This window comes from Lepisma saccharinum, chromosome 2 (assembly GCF_977018435.1).
Source record: "Lepisma saccharinum chromosome 2, izLepSacc3.1, whole genome shotgun sequence".
NCBI lineage: Eukaryota > Metazoa > Arthropoda > Insecta > Zygentoma > Lepismatidae > Lepisma > Lepisma saccharinum.
In genome coordinates, this window is record NC_139230.1 from 90,407,861 (window position 1) to 90,427,355 (window position 19,495).

General features: G+C 36.5%; 1 protein-coding gene across 1 annotated transcript in view; it reads right to left on the reverse strand.

The window, feature by feature from the left end:
- LOC145984465 (uncharacterized) overlaps window positions 1–17,995 on the reverse strand; it is a 35,041-nt gene extending 17,046 nt beyond the window's left edge. The window contains exons 1-2 of the mRNA XM_083118124.1: window positions 17,969–17,995; window positions 220–401 (exon numbers count right to left, since the gene is read on the reverse strand). Of these exons, the coding sequence (XP_082974250.1) occupies window positions 220–401; window positions 17,969–17,981 (195 nt within the window). The 5' untranslated portion in view covers window positions 17,982–17,995. The remainder of the gene's footprint in view (window positions 1–219; window positions 402–17,968) is intronic.
- Between the last annotated feature and the right edge of the window lie 1,500 nt (window positions 17,996–19,495).

A 19,495-nucleotide genomic window follows, 5' to 3' on the forward strand; every position in this document is an offset into this window, starting at 1 on the left:
TTGTTGTAAATGTCTACTCTATCAGCATTATTGAAGTCAATTATGTCGAGATAACAGGTATAAATAAGAATGCTCATGTTCCACAATATTGATCTTCTGAAATACTCTGTGGAAATATAGATTTTTACATGTCATTAGATTTAATAATAGTAATTTTTTTTAAAAAAAATCTTACATCAATAGTAAAAGCGTTATTGTAAAAAATATAAGGAAACTCACACAGAATCCACAGAAAATGAACTTGCATATCTTCTTCCAAATGCTTCTTCCAACAAATGGGGATATTATTATTATAAAAATAATGAAGATTCCAAAATAGAACATAAATTCTGAAACCCCTCCATTGGCAGATTGAACCTTTGATTCACTGTTGGATTGAGCCAGTGTTTCTGAATTTCCAACTGAAAGTAGAACAAAATAAAATCTGCACAATTTGTAAACATTAAGCAACATCATCAAAAAATATATAAACTATCATGAAATTACATGTATTACAGTGATAGGTCTGAAGTGGAAAGGAAGACGAATGTAAAAATCTAGTTACAACATGGTGTCTTAGATAACATTCACATCATTTGAACTCGGAAGATAGTGTAGTTGAAAAACAGGTAACAGTAAGGTGTAAAACAAGGAAAAATCATTAAAATGGTGGTCTGTCACGATTGTGAAAAAGTTAAGTGGGAATTAGGAAAACTACAACTTGAACTGCAAATGAAAAGTGAAATTATAAGAATCCTCGAAGAAGATAAATTAGAACTGTTGAAAGGAGAAAGAGAAAAAAAAAAGAAAATAGTAATAGTACATGGTCATAAGTGGTAAAAAGAATCATACAGAGAAAATCTACCTCCACAAACTATGTAGGCAATCGTGGTGTAACAACTACTTTCTCTCATCAAAACCCGTATGAAGTGCTAATCAATGCAGAAGTAAGCCCCCAAACAAATTTGAATTTGAATTTGAATTTATTTTTCTTCCGTTGACCCTTGTTTAAAAGGGCATGGAAAACGTCAAGATACATAATGAAATAATAATTAGTTAAGTACATCATAGGAAAAAAGAAGAAACATTGTGTAGTACATTACATCACTACACCAAAGTAAAAATTAACAAATACACTTCATTACACTACAATAAAAATAAAAAAAACATTATCATTGTTGCATGATTGAAATAAGAATACAATTAAAATACATATTTTTTAGTACATTGGCCTTGTATTGTCTTGTTCCATGACTTTTCCAATACTGTAGAGAGCTCTATCTGTCAAATATTTTTTTATTGTTTGTATTTGTTTATGTTTTGGAGATATCAGTTTTATGTCATGAGGCAGTTGGTTGTAGAATATTTTTCCGGCATTCATTGGTGATTGTTTTGAGATATTGAGTCTGTGTTGGTTCTGGTAATAATTATCTTTCCCCTTTCTATTGTGGTTATGTAATTGGTTATTTTTAGTCATGATTCCAGTATTTATAACAAATGTTATAGCCTTATAGATGTGTACGGAGTATATTGTCATTATTTGTTTCTCCCTTAATAACTCTTTGCAAGATTCCCTACAGCCTAGTTTGTACATTATTCTAAGTGCTCTCTTTTGAAGTCTCAGTATTCTGACAGTATTATTATAAAATGATCCACCCCAAGCTATTATGCCATATTGAACATAGGGGTAAATTAGTCCATAATATATGCATTTGTTAATTTCTGTTAAATTATATTCAGCCATTTGTTTTAGCAGGTATAGATTAGATGATAATTTACTGCAGATGTTGTTAATTTGTTTTCCCACGTTAATATTTGATCTAGTGTTATGCCCAAAAACTTTACTGAAGATACAGTTTCTATGAGCACATTGTCTATGCATAGTGTTTGTGACTCAAAATCCATGTTTCAGATTGTATTGAATATCATAAATTTTGTTTTATTGTTTTTTATTATTAATCCATGTGAAGTTAAGTATTGTGCCAGTTGGTTTATGGTGATAAAAGTGTTTATTTCAAACTTCCTAGGGTCGATACCTCTGGCAAGAACAGTTGTGTCATCTGCATAGGTCACAATTTTTGTGTTTGGGTATTCTGGTACATTGTTTATGTACAAAATAAAGAGCAGGGGCCCCAGGATTGGTCCTTGGGGTACCCCCATTAACACTTTCCTACTTTGTGATTTAAAGTTAGTGACTATACCATGCATGTTGTAGCTTATTTGAGTAATTTGCATTCTGTCCTGTAGATAAGATTGTATAAGTTCATAAGCTATCCCTCTTATTCCTATATTGCTTAGTTTGTCCATAAGCAGGTCATGTTTTACCTATCAAATGCCTTGGAAAGATCTAGATATATAGTGTTTGCAGCTTCGTGTTTCTCTAATGTTTCGGTTACATAATCGATTAACTGTGCTATCGCTGTGTTTATTGATTTCCCTTTCTGGAATCCATGCTGGTTTCTGTTTATTATGTTATATTTGTTACAAAACTTTATAATATAATTTTATAAAATTTTTTTCCAATATCTTTCAAAAAGCAGATGTTAGGGAGATAGGTCTGTAGTTCTCAATGTCTATTGCAGCTTCTCTTTTGAATATGGGTATCACTGTGCTGTGTTTTAGAACTTTGGGGAATGTACCAACTTTTATTGAATTGTTGACTGCATACAGCAGGGGTTCTAAAATAGGTTCTGAGCAGGATTTAATAAGTTCAGCTGACCATTCATCAGGTCCGTGTGATTTTTTTGTTTTTTAAACCTTGTATAACTTTTTTTAACTCATTAGCACTTACTTCTGGGATATATATACTGTTTGGCCGATATTCCTCAATTGGGATCTCTAGTGTTTTGTCATTATTTTCATTCTCTCTGTTTGTGTTGGTTAAGTTTATAAAATATTCGTTGAATATGTTACATATGATATTCGGGTCAATTACTTCAGTGTCATCCTTGATGACTTTTATGTTTGCTTTATCATTGTTTGTGTTTGATACACGGTGATTGTTTACTATTTTCCAAATGGGTTTTTGTTTATTAACAGACTTTTTTATTTGTTTACTGAAAATATTTGATTTTTGATTCTTTATGGCTTTCTTGAATAGTTTTTTTACATTTTTGTACTATTTCTGGTGCTTAGTGTATTTTGTAATTCTAAATTTTTCATATTCTATTTTCATATTACTTTTCAAAAGTATAATTTCTTCTGTTAGTGGCACTTTCTTCTTATTAGGGTATATTTTTTTTGTTGTTTTGGGACAAGCTACATTAAAATGATATGTTAAGTGGCTTATTAGCAATTCCCAGATATCATTCGTGTCAGTTAGTTGGTAATGCAACGCCCTACTTAAACACAATTTCTAACAAAAAAAACTAAGAATGCATTGAAACTGAATACAGGGAAAATAACCCCCAAAGTGATGGTAAACACTCTCCCAATTCAAAATAGAAACAACCTTTCACGAAAAAGAAAAATTCTTATATTTGCGGATAGTCATGGACATGATTTAGCTGCTCATGTAAAAAGTATTTCAACCAATGTAGTGTGTAGTGCAATGGTGAAACCAGGTGGTGAAACACAACAGCTAACCACAGAATAGCAAAGGACTGTAAATCCTTAGGATCTGAAGACTATGTTGTGTTATTGAGTGGTACAAATGATGTGTCCAAAAATCAAGGTCAGAATGTCGTAAGCACAATTAAACACACCCTGAAACAACTAACACATACAAATGTCATCGTATGCAATATCCCATTTCGTCATGACCTAATAAGTACCTCTTGTGTAAATAGTGCAGTAAAAGAAGTAAACAATCAACTGGAATCAATGTGCAAGAGATTCAGGAATGTGAAATTGCTGAAACTCAACATCGCAAATAGAAGTCTACACACAGAACATGGTCTACATTTTAACAAGAGGGGAAAGCTCTACATTACTCAGTGTTTAGTAAACTTGTGCAATGGAAATACCTTCCCAGTTCAACATAGCATACCTCTGAAATGGAAATCAAGTGAAGAAAGTGAGGAGAATGGTATAAACCAAAGGGAAATTGAGGAAGAAACACATTCTTCCATGGTAGAAGTACAATCTGAAAACAGGGATTGTGCTATAATCAGTTATGACACCAAAGATAGCAGTGAAAAGTGTAGTGAAAAAGTGAATGCTCCAAATGTATGGTCATCTCAACGGAAGAAGTGAACTGAAAACTGAAAACTGCGAATCCAAGAGGGAATGATTACAGTTCTCCATAACAATGTACAGAGCATTTACAACAAAATTGACCAATTGGAAATAATGCTAAGTGAGTGCACACCAGATATATTCGTAGTTACTGAACATGGTCTCAGGTCTGAAAATTATAAATTATGCACAATTACAGGTTACAATCTACATTCAGTTTACCACAGGTCAATTCCAAAAGTGGTGGCACTGCGATCTTCATAAAAAATAGTGTACAAAATATCAAAAAAGTGTTAAACCTTGACAAATACTGTATGGAAAATATACTAGAAGTTAGTGGCGTAGGATTAGATACATTTAAGATTATAGCAGTATGTAGATCAAAAAACAGTGACATAAATCTCTTTGTAAATGCTTTGGACAACATGCTAAACCATCTGACAAAGAAACATAACAAACTATTAATAGTTGGAGATATAAACATAAATCTTCTAAAACAAGACAAAAACAGTGCTCAATACTTGGATACCTTGAAGTCAAACAACCTAACTCAAATAATTCAAGAACCAACTCGAATAACAGAAAGTATAGAAACCCTGTTTGACCATGTAATAACAAACATACAATCAAATCCTATTAAAGCTGAAGTCCTACATACCCTTATCTCTGACCACACATCTCAAAAAATTACAATACAAGGAAAAAGGTTAGAATACTCAAAAAGTTACACAATAGAATGTAGGGATACATGTGAGCAAAATATAGATTATCTTAAATACCTCTTACATCAGGAAAATTGGATAGACCTTTACCAACTAACTGACACAAATGATATCTGGGTAATAAGCCACTTAACATATTATTTAAATGTAGCTTGTCCCAAAGCAACAAAAAAGAATATACCCTAATAAGAAGAAAGTGCCACTAACAGAAGAAATTATACTTTTGAAAACTAATATGAAAATAGAATATGAAAAAATTAGAATTACAAAAGCACCAGGAAAAGTACAAAAATGTAAAAAAAACTAATCAAGAAAGCCATAAAGAAACAAAAATCAAATATTTTCAGTAAACAAATAAAAAAGTCTGTTAATAAACAAAAACCCATTTGGAAAATAGTAAACAATCACCGTGTATCAAACACAAACAATGATAAAGCAAACATAAAAGTCATCAAGGATGACACTGAAGTAATTGACCCAAATATCATATGTAACTTATTCAACAAATATTTTATAAACTTAACCAACACAGAGAGAACGAAAATAATGACAAAACACTAGAGATCCCAATGGACAAATATCGGCCAAACAGTATATACATCCCAAAGTAAGTTCTAATGGGCTAAAAAAAAAGTCATACAAGGTTTAACCCGGGAGAGGCCACGCAGGTCACCATGACCCGCACCTAAGTTTTCCTTCTTGACAATTCCGTTAGGGTCCGCAATAAGCGATTGGTGCTTGTAGTAGCTTCCTACCTTCTGTTGTCCTTTACCCCCCTGCAGACGATCTTTAGTTTGCGTTCAGGTGTCGGCAGGAAAGGGTGTGTGCGGGTTACAGTGACACGCAGCGACTGTTAACGTTTGCGCAAATAGTCAAGGCTCAGTTTGTTGCAGTAGCGTGGCATTGTTGCATCGTGCATTGTTTGAATTTCTGTGTGATGGATCCAAAAGCTATAGATCGAATTCGTCGTATGCTGAACGATGGGGTGTCAGAAGACAAAGAAGGCCAAGAATTAGAGTGACGAGAGCGATATTGGAAGTGACGTTGACAGGGAAGAAGAAAACAGAGATAAGGTCTCGTCTGGAAATTCCAAATCTCAGCAGAAAACTGAGAACTGACATCCTCGAACTTTTGAAAGATCATGTTCAACCATCTCCTAGTGATGACCAGGAACAAGGAACTTCAAGTAAAAGAAAAAGATGTGGAAAATGTCCGAGAACTGGCAATAAGACTTCCCAATGGTGTCTGCTTTGTCAGGTACCAATCTGTGGGAAACATGAAAAAATCACCTGTGATGACTGTTTGGAAAGAAGCAAATTATAAGGTATTTCACATGAAAATGTACTGTACATCTTTACTGATTGTATTACTATTCAAAAAATTGTAATTCTTTGTTTTTTCTAAAGCTCTCTAGTGATTACTTGAAACAATCACAGAAATGTTGCATTTATTCAATATGTAATTCCAAATAACATTAGAAATAAAAAATTCAGGAAACATAAATTTATATATATATATATATATATATATATATATATATATTGATTTGTCAAATAGGTTAAAAATAATATCCGAAGAACAAAACATAGAAAAATATTTACATGTTAAAAATATAAAAGTTTAAAAATAATTGCGGTTCACAGTGACCCACCGCGACCACATTAAGTTGTGAAATGGGCGCAACCTCTCCCGGGTTAAAAAACAAAAAATCTAACGGACATGATGAATGGTCAGCTGAACTTATTAAATCCTGCTCAGAATCTATTTTAGAACCCCTGCTGTATGCAGTCAACAATTCAATAAAAATTGGTACATTCCCCAAAGTTCTAAAACACAGCACAGTGATACCCATATTCAAAAGAGAAGCTGCAATAGACATTGAGAACTACAGACCTATCTCCCTAACATCTGCTTTTTGAAAGATATTGGAAAAAAATTTTATAAAATTATATTATAAAGTTTTGTAACAAATATAACATAATAAACAGAAACCAGCATGGATTCCAGAAAGGGAAATCAATAAACACAGCGATAGCACAGTTAATCGATTATGTAACCGAAACATTAGAGAAACACGAAGCTGCAAACACTATATATCTAGATCTTTCCAAGGCATTTGATAGGTAAAACATGACCTGCTTATGGACAAACTAAGCAATATAGGAATAAGAGGGATAGCTTATGAACTTATACAATCTTATCTACAGGACAGAATGCAAATTACTCAAATAAGCTACAACATGCATGGTATAGTCACTAACTTTAAATCACAAAGTAGGAAAGTGTTAATGGGGGTACCCCAAGGACCAATCCTGGGGCCCCTGCTCTTTATTTTGTACATAAACAATGTACCAGAATACCCAAACACAAAAATTGTGACCTATGCAGATGACACAACTGTTCTTGCCAGAGGTATCGACCCTAGGAAGTTTGAAATAAACACTTTTATCACCATAAACCAACTGGCACAATACTTAACTTCACATGGATTAATAATAAACAACAATAAAACAAAATTTATGATATTCAATACAATCTGAAACATGGATTTTGAGTCACAAACACTATGCATAGACAATGTGCTCATAGAAACTGTATCTTCAGTAAAGTTTTTGGGAATAACTCTAGATCAAAAATTAACGTGGGAAGAACAAATTAACAACATCTGCAGTAAATTATCATCTAATCTATACCTGCTAAAACAAATGGCTGAATATAATTTAACAGAAATTAACAAATGCATATATTATGGACTAATTTACCCCTACGTTCAATATGGCATAATAGCTTGGGGTGGATCATTTTATAATAATACTGTCAGAATACTGAGACTTCAAAAGAGAGCACTTAGAATAATGTACAAACTAGGCTGTAGGGAATCTTGCAAAGAGTTATTAAGGGAGAAACAAATAATGACAATATACTCCGTACACATCTATAAGGCTATAACGTTTGTTATAAATACTGGAATCATGACTAAAAATAACCAATTACATAACCACGATACAAATGGGAAAGATAATTATTACCAGAACCAACACAGACTCAATATCTCAAAACAATCACCAATGAATGCTGGAAATATATTCTACAACCAGCTGCCTCTTGACATAAAACTGATATCTCCAAAACATAAACAAATACAAACCAAAAAAAATATTTGACAGAGAGAGCTCTCTACAGTATCAGATAATTCATGGAACAAGACAATACAAGGCCAATGTACTAAAAAATATGTATTTTAATTGTATTCTTATTTCAATCATGCAACAATGATAATGTGTTTTTTATTTTTATTGTAGTGTAATGAAGTGTATTTTTTTAATTTTTACTTTGGTGTAGTGATGTAATGTACTACACAATGTTTCTTCTTTCTTGTTATGATGTACTTAACTAATTATTATTTCATTATGTATCTTGACGTTTTCCATGCCCTTTTAATCCAGGGTCAATAGAAGAAAAATAAAATTCAAAATTCAAATTTAAATCCTGAGTGACCATTTCCTGACACCAGCTGGAGCAACTAGTATGAGTGACTTGCCTGCTCCTCCTCACTCCAACAACTGCCGTCGTTCTCCTCATCGTCACTGCCCGCACTACTTTCGCCCTCTGTGTCACTGTCCTTGAAATTTATTATAATTGGGTCCAAAATATTGTATCGACCTATTTCCCTTACAAAATCGTTTTCCTGTAATTTTTGTGCATGTTTAGCACAAGCGGTCCATTGTTCTTGTGTTCCATTGTCAAGTTCTTCGTTTAAAAAGTCTTTCAACTTCCACAATTTTGAATGTACTGTTTCTATTGGCAACCTGACGCTTTCTTTGAGCCCACACAAGCTCAATTGCATTGTACTGACAATAGTATGGCGGCAGTCGTATTATATGATGCCCCCTTTCATTAGCAAGTTGATCGAGCTCATATCTTTTTTCCTGATTTGTAAATGGCAGAACACGTTGTAATAATTCTGCGTTAGTTTCTGTTTGTGAAAAATTTATTCCGCGTTGCTGTAACCATTATTGAATGTCAGTTTTGCGAGTAGAGGTGTTCGGAATTTTGTTAACTAATACGGAATGATAACTTGCATTATCCATAATAATTATGCTTCCTTCTTCCAAGTAATTAATGAATCTGTTCAGAAATCAGTCTTTAAATGTATAAGCTGTCATTTCATTGTGATAATCTGATGTCAATTTTGATCGAAATACCCACTTACTCTCTGGTAAAAATCCCGTTTTCGCCGAACCTACAGTATATGGCACACGATAAGATGGCTGGCTACCTTTCCCTACGGGTACCTTTAACCCACCATTTCTTGAGGAATCTTGCCAAATACATTTTAATGTTTGGTTTTGGTTTACGCATGTCTCGTCAAGGTAAAAGATTGGTCTCGAATCACGAGACATTCCGTCCCGGGTTCGATACCCGGTGGAGGCACAAGTGGTTCGGATCCCACTTTAAACTGTAGGTCCAGTCCCGATTAGCCTTACTGTGCATAAAGTGGACTTAAAACACCAACTCAACTCAACTCAACGAGACATTCCAATTTCTTGCATTGTACGAAGGAATTTTACCCTGGACGTAACAATGTCACTTCTCTCCATCAGAAATTTACGACTGTTGTTGGTTTTCCTGTACTTGAAGCCTAATTGTTTCAATATTCTCATGGTGGAAGTTGTAAACCCTTTGTAAGATATTTTGACCCGTAAAGAGTACGTTATCTTTTTGACAGTAGGAAATTCGCCACGATCGTAAGATTCAAAGACAGTTCTACGAACTACGTCTTTTTCAAAGTCATCTAAGTTTGTCTTTCTTTTCGGTACGTTAATGTGCTTTCTATGTTATTGAATCATTGGAGCAGGCCACGATCCACATTGTTTTGCCCCTGAACATATCCGAGCTTGGTTCACACCGCAAGCTTGAGCTGTTAGAGCTTGACACTTCTTATAGTAAATTTTAGTTCTCTCTTCTTCACTCGAACATTTTTTTTAAAAAAAATGTACGGCTGCAAAATCACCTGTCGTGCCTGGCTTCGTACAACACTGTATTTTTTTGTCTTCTCTCCAGTGGCGTCGCTAGGCCATCTGCTTTGAGGAGCTGCAACCAGATACATGACTTACTACTATTGTAAATAGTTTTAATGTTTGAAAATAGCAAAGTGATTAATAAGACACTAACATATAACAAACATAAGGAATTAAAACTAATATAGACTTACTGCATTAATTTTTATGAAAACAGATGGATATTCTTGTCCTGTTTTTCTAATGTTGGTGAACTATGTATCAGCTGTACTCTGCGGTTCGAATTTCTTGCAAAATTATCAATAACACAATCCCTGGAACAAATCCTGAGGACGTCTATGACGTCCATAAAACCCGAAATTTCTTTCATAGATGTACAATTTATTGTACTTAGTTTTAGCCCTAAATTTATACGCACACCTCTACTATGAAACCTCATTCTGTGAAAAAATATGTACCAATCTTTTAAGCCCCCTCCCCTTCCCTTTGTTTCCTGAAAAAAATCTATTTGCGGAAACTGAGTATGTGTCATGACTTCGGTGAACCCCCAGGAAAATAATGCACGAGTCGCGCCTGCATGAGAAGCACATTTCTCGTGATCTTTAAATTTTCTATAGCCTTTTTCCAGTTACGAACACCGATACTTGTAAATGCAGGATCTGCCTTACCTGTCTGCCCTACGAACTGTCTCCAGGGAAAACAAAAGGCTGCATCGTGATTAACACTGTACTCAATCCACCGGAAACTTTTGTACCATACTTCATTTAAACACCTATTTAGGCCCTTCGCTTTTACTGCCTAAATCTGAAGTGATGAAACTCTCGACTTCTTTTGTAGATTAACTTGGAGTGGGAGGACATGTTTCCGATTCAGCTGGTGCAGTTGAAGCAGGTACCTTATCTTCATCGAGACAATCTGTGGCTGTGCTGCATTCGCTTAAAGCTTCCGATTTCAGGCGCTTACTTCCAATAATCAATTTGTCCATTGTTGTACGAACAACAGTAAATGTCACAAAAAGCATTGATAACAAACGCACAATATCACAAACTCCGTAACACAAAACGCACCACTACCGTCTCCTCGCGCAGCAACCGTTGTGGAAATAGAACAAATGACGGCGATCGTTTGCTGTTGCCGCCTAAAGACATGGCGTGTCAGATGTAAGATCGTGGTTTAAAAAAAACTATGTCACAACGAAAAGATTCTTTCCCAGAATATGTATCTAGAGGTATGTTCCTGCATTAACAATTGTTCAAATATGTTTTCTCGAAATACTGTATGTAATAATAGCTAAAAATTGGGGGGGCTTATCAGCCCCCCCAAAAAGGGCCTAGCGACGCCACTGCTTCTCTCGCTACCAGCCTACCACTACCACTTGGTTTACTCAACGACATGCTCCACACACCCACTAAACCAGTTACGTGCGGTGATGTCGACACTTGGGGTAGCCCAAGGGAGGTTGGTGTTGGTCATAATGCCCCTCCCCCCTTTAGGGCCCAGTATTCCTAAAAATAGAACATCAAAGAAAGGAAAGGATTGCAAAATGAGGAAGGACTACTGAAAAGAAGCACGTGTTAATCCCACCCACTTTCGAAAATCCAAAACATGTTGATTTGACTATTAAGCCAGAGATCCTGGGTTCGAACCCCGACCTGGGCATGGGTGTTATTTGTGTTTGTTCCTTCATCAATTTTATCGTACCATCTTGACGATTAGCCAAAAGTGTATGAAAAGCGAGGTAAAACAAACCAAATGAAACAATCAATCAATGATTTGATTTATGCTACTTAGCGTCGCTATCACATTTGGTTAATCGTGGAGATGGTACAATACAGTTAATGAAGAGACAAACACATAAAACACCCATGCCGAGGTCGGGGTTCGAACCCAGAACTCCTGGTGTCATAGCGTGCAGTGATAACCACTAACCCGCGGTTGGTTGGTTTGGTGTTTAAGTTCACTTTATGTACATAACATCTAAACGGGACTGGACCCACAGTTTAAAGTGGGTTCAAAACCACTATGTGCGTCCACCTGGTACCGATCCGGGGCCACTTGCACTCTCCCACGGAGGTCGGCCGACAACAAAGATGAGTGGAACGCTCTAACTATTCCGATACTGCGTATTTACTCAGTGGTACGTAAATTTCAATTGGATTTTTGGAACACCATATTTGCATATGATTAACGTTTTTCCAAAAAATTTGCATTGCTTGATTTCCCTAATTTCTTCAATTCAGGATCTCGTTACTGAAGGATCCGGGCTCGAGCCCTGGCCTGTGCATGAGTGTTCCTTTGTAACCACTCTTCTTCCGTTTAATTTAATCAACGTTCATCGTCATGGCAGAAGTTAGGTAAAGTGATGGAAAAGCAACGCTAAAGAAAGGAAAAAGAAAATACAAATTATTTCCTCCCAGTGCATCTTCAGGGCACTGTGAAATCAGGAGTCCAGAGTTCTCTGTTTATGATTGTCCCTCGTGACTTGCATAAGCTCATTAGCTACGTATCGCGATTAAATCTATAGGTACAGCAAGAAAAAGTGATGGAAGGTGGCAAAAATTAAATATATTAGAGGGGATAAACAGGTAACAAAACACACTTTTTTGTAGTTTCTTCAACAATATTCATTTGGCTTTTTTAGTTCTGGGATACATTTTATATTCCAAATTACTGTATTTCATTATTCACTGCAGAGTACAACACATAGGAACAAGAATGCGCGCTCGTCACTGGTTCGAATCCTGGCCTGAATTGTTCTTTGTGAGGTCCCTGCATGAATTTCATTATATGATCACTCATTCTCATTTTCGCGATAACCAGATGTGGCAGAAAGGTGAAGTAAAATAAACCAAACCAACAACAACAATTAGAACGTGCGTTTTCTTGCCCAAATTAAAACATCCGTATTTATGACTGTTTAGCTTACCCATTTTTTTTATTGGAGGCCAAATTATTAGTATATTTAAATAAAACACTACTAAAACGAGAGCGAGAGAGAACGTGAGCAAATATTTGTTATTTAATCATTATATATTCCATATTTGAAAAAAAAATAAAAGAAACCATAACATTTTTGTCTGCACATAATACAAGTACGTTCCCATTCATATATAAATAAAACTACATCCCATATTATATATGCATATTGTACAACGTTTAAAAGGTTGTGTAAATACAGAGAACATAAGTGCTGCAGAAAATTTTCCCCTGAGTTCTTTAGAGGATTTACAAAGGAATCGAAGGGAAACCTATCCCCTATCTGTCTTACAGAAGATAGACTGGAGGACCTGAAACCACGGGCTTTCAACCATGGGAGCGGGTCGAGGGGACAAGGGAGGTGCAGGCAGAAATCTTCCCTTTCCCTTCGGACGGTTGTCTATACCTGGATCTGGTAAGGCGGAAGAAGAGTCAGCTAGGGTATTCAGCTTTGCCAGCTGATCACATCGAGGGACGAGAGGCGCGTGGAAAGAAATGTTGCATATGAACTGAGGCTTCAAGATAATAAATATTGTGATTTGAAAATAATTAGAGACGTGAGATTGATTGATCTATCTCTGCTAGACTAGCTACTCCTCAGTACACGTCACTGCACTAAACACACGCAAGAAACGAACAGTGACAACTTCTTCTTCTACCATCACGAACGTGTCCTCTTCCCTTCGCTAATCAGAAAGTTTCGGAATGCAACGAACGAAGGGAGAGCAAAAACGATACAATGCAAAAACGTTTATAATAACATTGCTTCTACAGAGGGAGCGGTATAAGCTACAATCACGCTTGTTTTTCGTACATACTCGTAAATTCATTATCTTTCCATCTGTTGAACTACTGCCTCTTGAAATAATCTATTTATATCCGAGCGCCAGGTACACGATTTAGTAGCGAGGTGAAACAGGTTCTGAACTAGGCAACCTCGCACGTCTGTGATTCGCTGGTGCTGTTCAGCCGTTCAAAGCCATATACAGGAGATTTTACGCGCACTTTAGAGGCATTGATCTTCCCTGCCAACACTTTCACTGTCACTTGATCCTTCATGTCACGCAGGGAAAGACGGAGTGGTCCTCCAATATGCCTCAACTCATCATATTCCCAGTTTAGATTTTCAGGTCATAGATAACACTGCCCAACAAAAAAATATTTTTTGTGCCTTGGTTTCTAGGCTTTTTCCTGGGGTATTTGGGGGCCGCTGATTCCGAAAATTGCATTGGATAGACTGCGTCAGCTCTAGTTTCTTAGATATGGATATGGTATAATACATATATATGAATATATACAATTTTAGTCCGCTCTTTAGAAGATCATTTCTGCAGAATCGGGATGTCATGACAAGCTTTCTTGGAATTTAATGTATTTAAATTACCCACATTAATTGAAATGTAATTGACCTTTGTTTCACAACTATTCCCACTCATATCATTTCATTTTGCGGATCGAACACCGTAGACGTTATGACTACTTCAAGGTGAAGTTGCTTGAATCATCCCGACGTATTTCGCTATATTTGTGGCAAGTACGATACCTGTTTCCAAGTTTGTTAAAATAGCATATGTAGGTTATTTTGGTGTTCAGCTTGGAGATCAGAATAAGCTACAGGCGCCTCATATTGTATGATAAATTTGTATGGAGCATTTACACAACAGGACAAATGGAATGAGGAACTGCCTGAAATTTGGAGTACGAATGATTTGCAGGTAACCGAAAACCACTTTGGTGACTGTCATTTTTGAAAATCCCGAAGGTGAAATGTGGGTTCTTCTGTAAAATTTGACAGGAGTGGTCTTACGAGAAGTGCTACAATTTTGATCCTTCACAGCCTCTGTATGTGTGCAAAGAGATACTCGGTACTTGAATTTCTGACACTTGAATTCTTCTGCTTGACTGAAGAAACTCGGCACACTTCAAATTAAATTCCATTGAGAATTCATAACACTGTGGCTTCTCTTCTTCCTTTCTGCTAATATCTTGGCAGCAATTCAACTGGGCCATCTTACACTTCACACTTCTTGCTGTCACTCCACAACAACCTCTTCTGCGTTCCCAGTATTTTTCTTTCTTCAGTAGACTCCGTCGAGGATTCTGGCTTAAGCTTTGGCAACCTAGAGAGGGACTAGCAAGTCACATATTATCACTAGTTCCAAGGTCAAATACACTTAATAACATATGCCAAAACCACACGTGAAAGTCTCTAATATTTCAGCCGAATGAAACAGAATCACTTAAATAGAAGTCACACGCAAAAATCTGTAAAACTTCAGTCATCTGAGACCCAATAACGTAAACTGAAGCTACACGTAAAAGTCTCTGAAGCTTCAGCCGTCCGATACTAAATCATGTAAGCTGAAACCGCACGCGAATCACTAAGTTGAAACCACACGCGAATATAAATTCACAAATCAAGCGATCGAAATTCCTTTTCACTTCGTGCTACCATGATGGGAGCCAAAATTCCTGCTACGTACGTTCAAGTCTGTTTAGGAATTTACCCTCCGCTCGTGAGCAAATAATTCTGGTAATCACCAGTCGTGGTAAACAAAACTTCCTGTTTTACCATAATAAAAGGTTTATTCTTAACAACAGAGGCGTGGCGTGCATGTAACCGCTGTTACCGCAGGTAACAACAAAATATAAAGAATTGAAGAACCTGTCTTAAAATATTATTGCATACATAAACTGGTAATATTGTCGTAAAGTAAATATTGCAGACTGACATTTTTTCTGACACCTGCAAAAGCGAATAGGAGGACTGTTCCGGTACCCTCCTGAGGCAACATGAGGAAAGGGCCCTGAGCCCACGCAAGGAAGACTTCGCGTTGCGGCAAAGACTGTTACGGCGGGAGGAGGAGGCGGGTTATTGCCATGCCTGTTTAGCCGCCACAGTTGCCTGTGATCCTTACCGAATACTGATCAGCGTTGCCATATTAAATTGACAGAAAAGAGGTAAGTCGCCTAATCGGGTCTATCTTACTCTGAAGGTGTCCACTCACACTGGGGAAAAGCAAACTACCAAGTGATATTTTGTATTTACACTAAATATCAGCGATTACGAAAGTCCTTTTTGTCCTTCTTCGACATCATGGGGATGGTCAAAGGGTCCGCTGTCCTTCTAATAATGTCAACGTGAAATTCTATATTTCACACGTGTGTTATTTCGGTTACAGGAATTTGTGATAATTGTTGAAAGAGCCGATTCAAATTGACATAAGTTGTTGCAGGAATGCGATAATTTCGGATTGAAGTAATGTTTTTGAGGTAGCAGCACTGTTTTTGGGTGAAAACATTACTTAAAAGCATGATTTCCCGATTGTTATCTTAGCTTGATCTGAAGTGTCAGGTGTCGCAAGTTCGAATCCTCAGTAAGAAATGGTTATTTCAACGTTTGTTGTTATTCTTTTACTTACATAATTATAAAAATTAATAATTACATACACAAAATAATAATAATAATTTTATTTCAATAATTAACCAAGCATCCTCATAGTCACTCATTACGATTGTCCTATAAAGGGAAAGCCTTAAAGGTAGCAAGTAACGTAAAATGTACGAAATAGTAGTTGTGTCAGAAATGAGATTTCTGTGGATTTTGCGAAACATGGGAGTAGTTAGGAAACAGATGAAGACTAAATCTACTCTACATACGTCTTATTTGAAACGAAAAGTTTCGCGATTTGAGCAAATCTGGTTTCGAAAGAACTAAGATGGCAACAGTAGTAGAACTGGACTTCTTGCAGTGTAAGGTTCGGAAGGAAATATTGGCTATTGGGGAAGCGCCGATGCTGAGAGGGGAGGGGGCAAGGAGGGTGCTTCACATGGTACAAAAGTAAACAACGGTTGACGGGAGGGACTGTGCAGTGCGAATTTTGTGAGTGGTGTATTTCGTCCTTTTGTTGTTTTCGGGCATTGTCAATTAATTAATCAGGAAAAAAAAAATTGACGTAAGCACTGACGTGAAATCGCAAACATTGGTTGTTGACACAATAAACATTAGCCTAATAAAGAAATACGCAATTTAATACTTACAGAAACATTGAAGTAATTAACACCGCTTGTTAATAACTTTACCAAAATCTAGTATTGAATTGCAGTCGTACCAGAATAATATTATACGAACTACTTGGAAGACATGGGGGGGGGGCGCATGAGGTGGGGAGGTGCCCAAGTCTTACGGCTCCTTCCTTAAATGTCCTACTGATAACAGGTAACACTTTTAAAAATCTCACGCCACGCCACTGCTTAACAACAATTTAAAAACCTAAATACACACATCGGTATTGTTTTACATGTTTTCATACTACCGTTATCTAGTTGCCTGTGACATCTTACATATTTAAAAAATAAAAAACGAACAAACACAACCTTCCAACTTAATAGCAGATACAAATTATCGTACAATACAAATTATCGTAACCCCGAAGAACATTCTGAGAAGCCCTATATTGTTTTTGAGAAAATTTTCACTCCCTCCAGAGTCCAGACAGGTATGATGAGATTCTCTTTTAAAATTGAAGCTAAGCGACCATCCCTCTTACACCTATCGTCAGTGAGTTAACAGAAGAGTAGACTGCCCTCTCATGCCACACCTTCACAACAAAAGGTCGTCTGCTTTCCACGACATAAGGCTCTAATCCGCCACTTATCTAGTGGTATGCCGGCCTTCGTGGCGAAGTACTTATCACAGCATGCTACGACCCCAGGGGTCACGTGTTTAAATCCCAATTTGAGCATGGGTGTTATTTGGTAGTGTCTGTCTCTTCATCAATTTCATCAAATCGTCACTCATCCTCATCTTCGCGATTAGCCAAAAGTGGCAGAAAAGCGAAGTAACTTAAAATCAAATAAAATTATCTATTTACTTGTCATACTTCGTCTAAACTGGAACACGTCGATACAAAAATACAGTTCCGTTTATTGTTTTGGCAAGGAGTAAACTGACTACGGTTTGCGATAAGTCGACGTCGCTTACAAGTTTACTGCAGTTCTTCAGTAGTGTCTCATTATGTCATAATCATATATGTTAGATACGTGGTCTTAATAAGGGAACTCTAATATTAGTAAATAATGTATAATTCTTACATTGTGGGTCCATTCTTCCTGCCGTCTGTCCTTTTGTAGACCTCCAACCACTTCCTTGGAGAGCTGACCTTACAATGAGCGTACACGTGCATGTGCCGGGAGTTAAATAATGTCTCACATATTTACATCATCGATCGTGTATTCATTTGAAACAGTACACCTATTGTCTGCTACAAATATTTATAAGGAATAGTCACTGTGTTTCGTTCGCTCCTGTCGGTGGTTTTTGTTCGGAAACAATGGCCAAGGGCTGATATACGGTAAACAACACCCTGAGGAACCGTCTGCGTGCATGACCCAAGAAAGCTGCCTGCATTCCTAACCGGTTAACGAAGATAGCAATACAAACTGTCTTTGTTTATCGTGAATCATCCACTAAATATTGCCACAGTTGGTAACTTAAGGTGGCAGGAATATTCTATACATAAATATATCGTGCGTAATTTACTGATAAGTCGCCGCAACACAATGCAATTATATAGTTTTGCGTGCCTTATTGTCAGATTAAAAAAGGGAATAAATACCCTTCCCCCGCACCATAGAATCTTACTCTATACTTCAGATACCAATTATTAATTTGTATGATTTACATTTTGTGTATGTGAGAGTACATATGAATACATACGAGGCCCTCTCTATTTAAAGAGGGACTAAAAATGATGCATAATACATTTTGCCACAAAACCTTATGAGAAGGTTATTACGTATCCACATATTGTATCAGTAGCTGAAATGTGTAACATTTCAATGTATGAAGGTATAATAGAGCGTAAAATTCGAATTGTAGAAGTACAGGGTGGCACGTAAGTCACATTACACATGGAACTACTTACGGAATGAGGAAAAAATGATCGAAAGAGTTCGCTGATAGTGATATTTCGTGATCACTGATAGGTTGCCGGTGCCATTAGACCTTGCTTTGTGGGGATGGTTAAAACATGATATATTCCTAACAAACGACAGACGTAGCGTGATTGTGGCTGTTTGAGTGAGCTGAATTTTGTGTCACCCAGTATTATAGTGAAAAATAGAGTGGAATCTTATATGCTGCTACATTGTAACATGAATGCTTTGAAATGTTTGAAATCTATAAGAAATATAAAAATCTATGAGCATAGGCGTACCTTGGCGGTAGGAAGTAGGTACTTGCCCCCTCCACCAAAATTTTCAGGTTCATGAAAATTTACAAGATAATGGTAATTTAGTTAACCGCCTGGAAACTGAGGAGCAAAGTAACGAGTATTTTTTATAGTTTTTCGAGTGTAACAGTTATTTATCAAAACAGTCGTGGATGATATTTTTATGGGTTTGAAAACTTGTTGATTCTGTACCCCAAAGTTAAGCTCGAAGTTCTCTTCTGTCCCCTCCAAATTAGCTCCCAAGCTACGCGTATGTCTATGAGAGTTACAGAAAAAGCATGAGAATATGTAGAAATTAAGCATGTTCATCGGAATCCAAGAGTTCTCCCACGTGTCAATACGACCAACCCTCGTATGTAAAATGATTCCGCCAAGCTTCCATCATTTG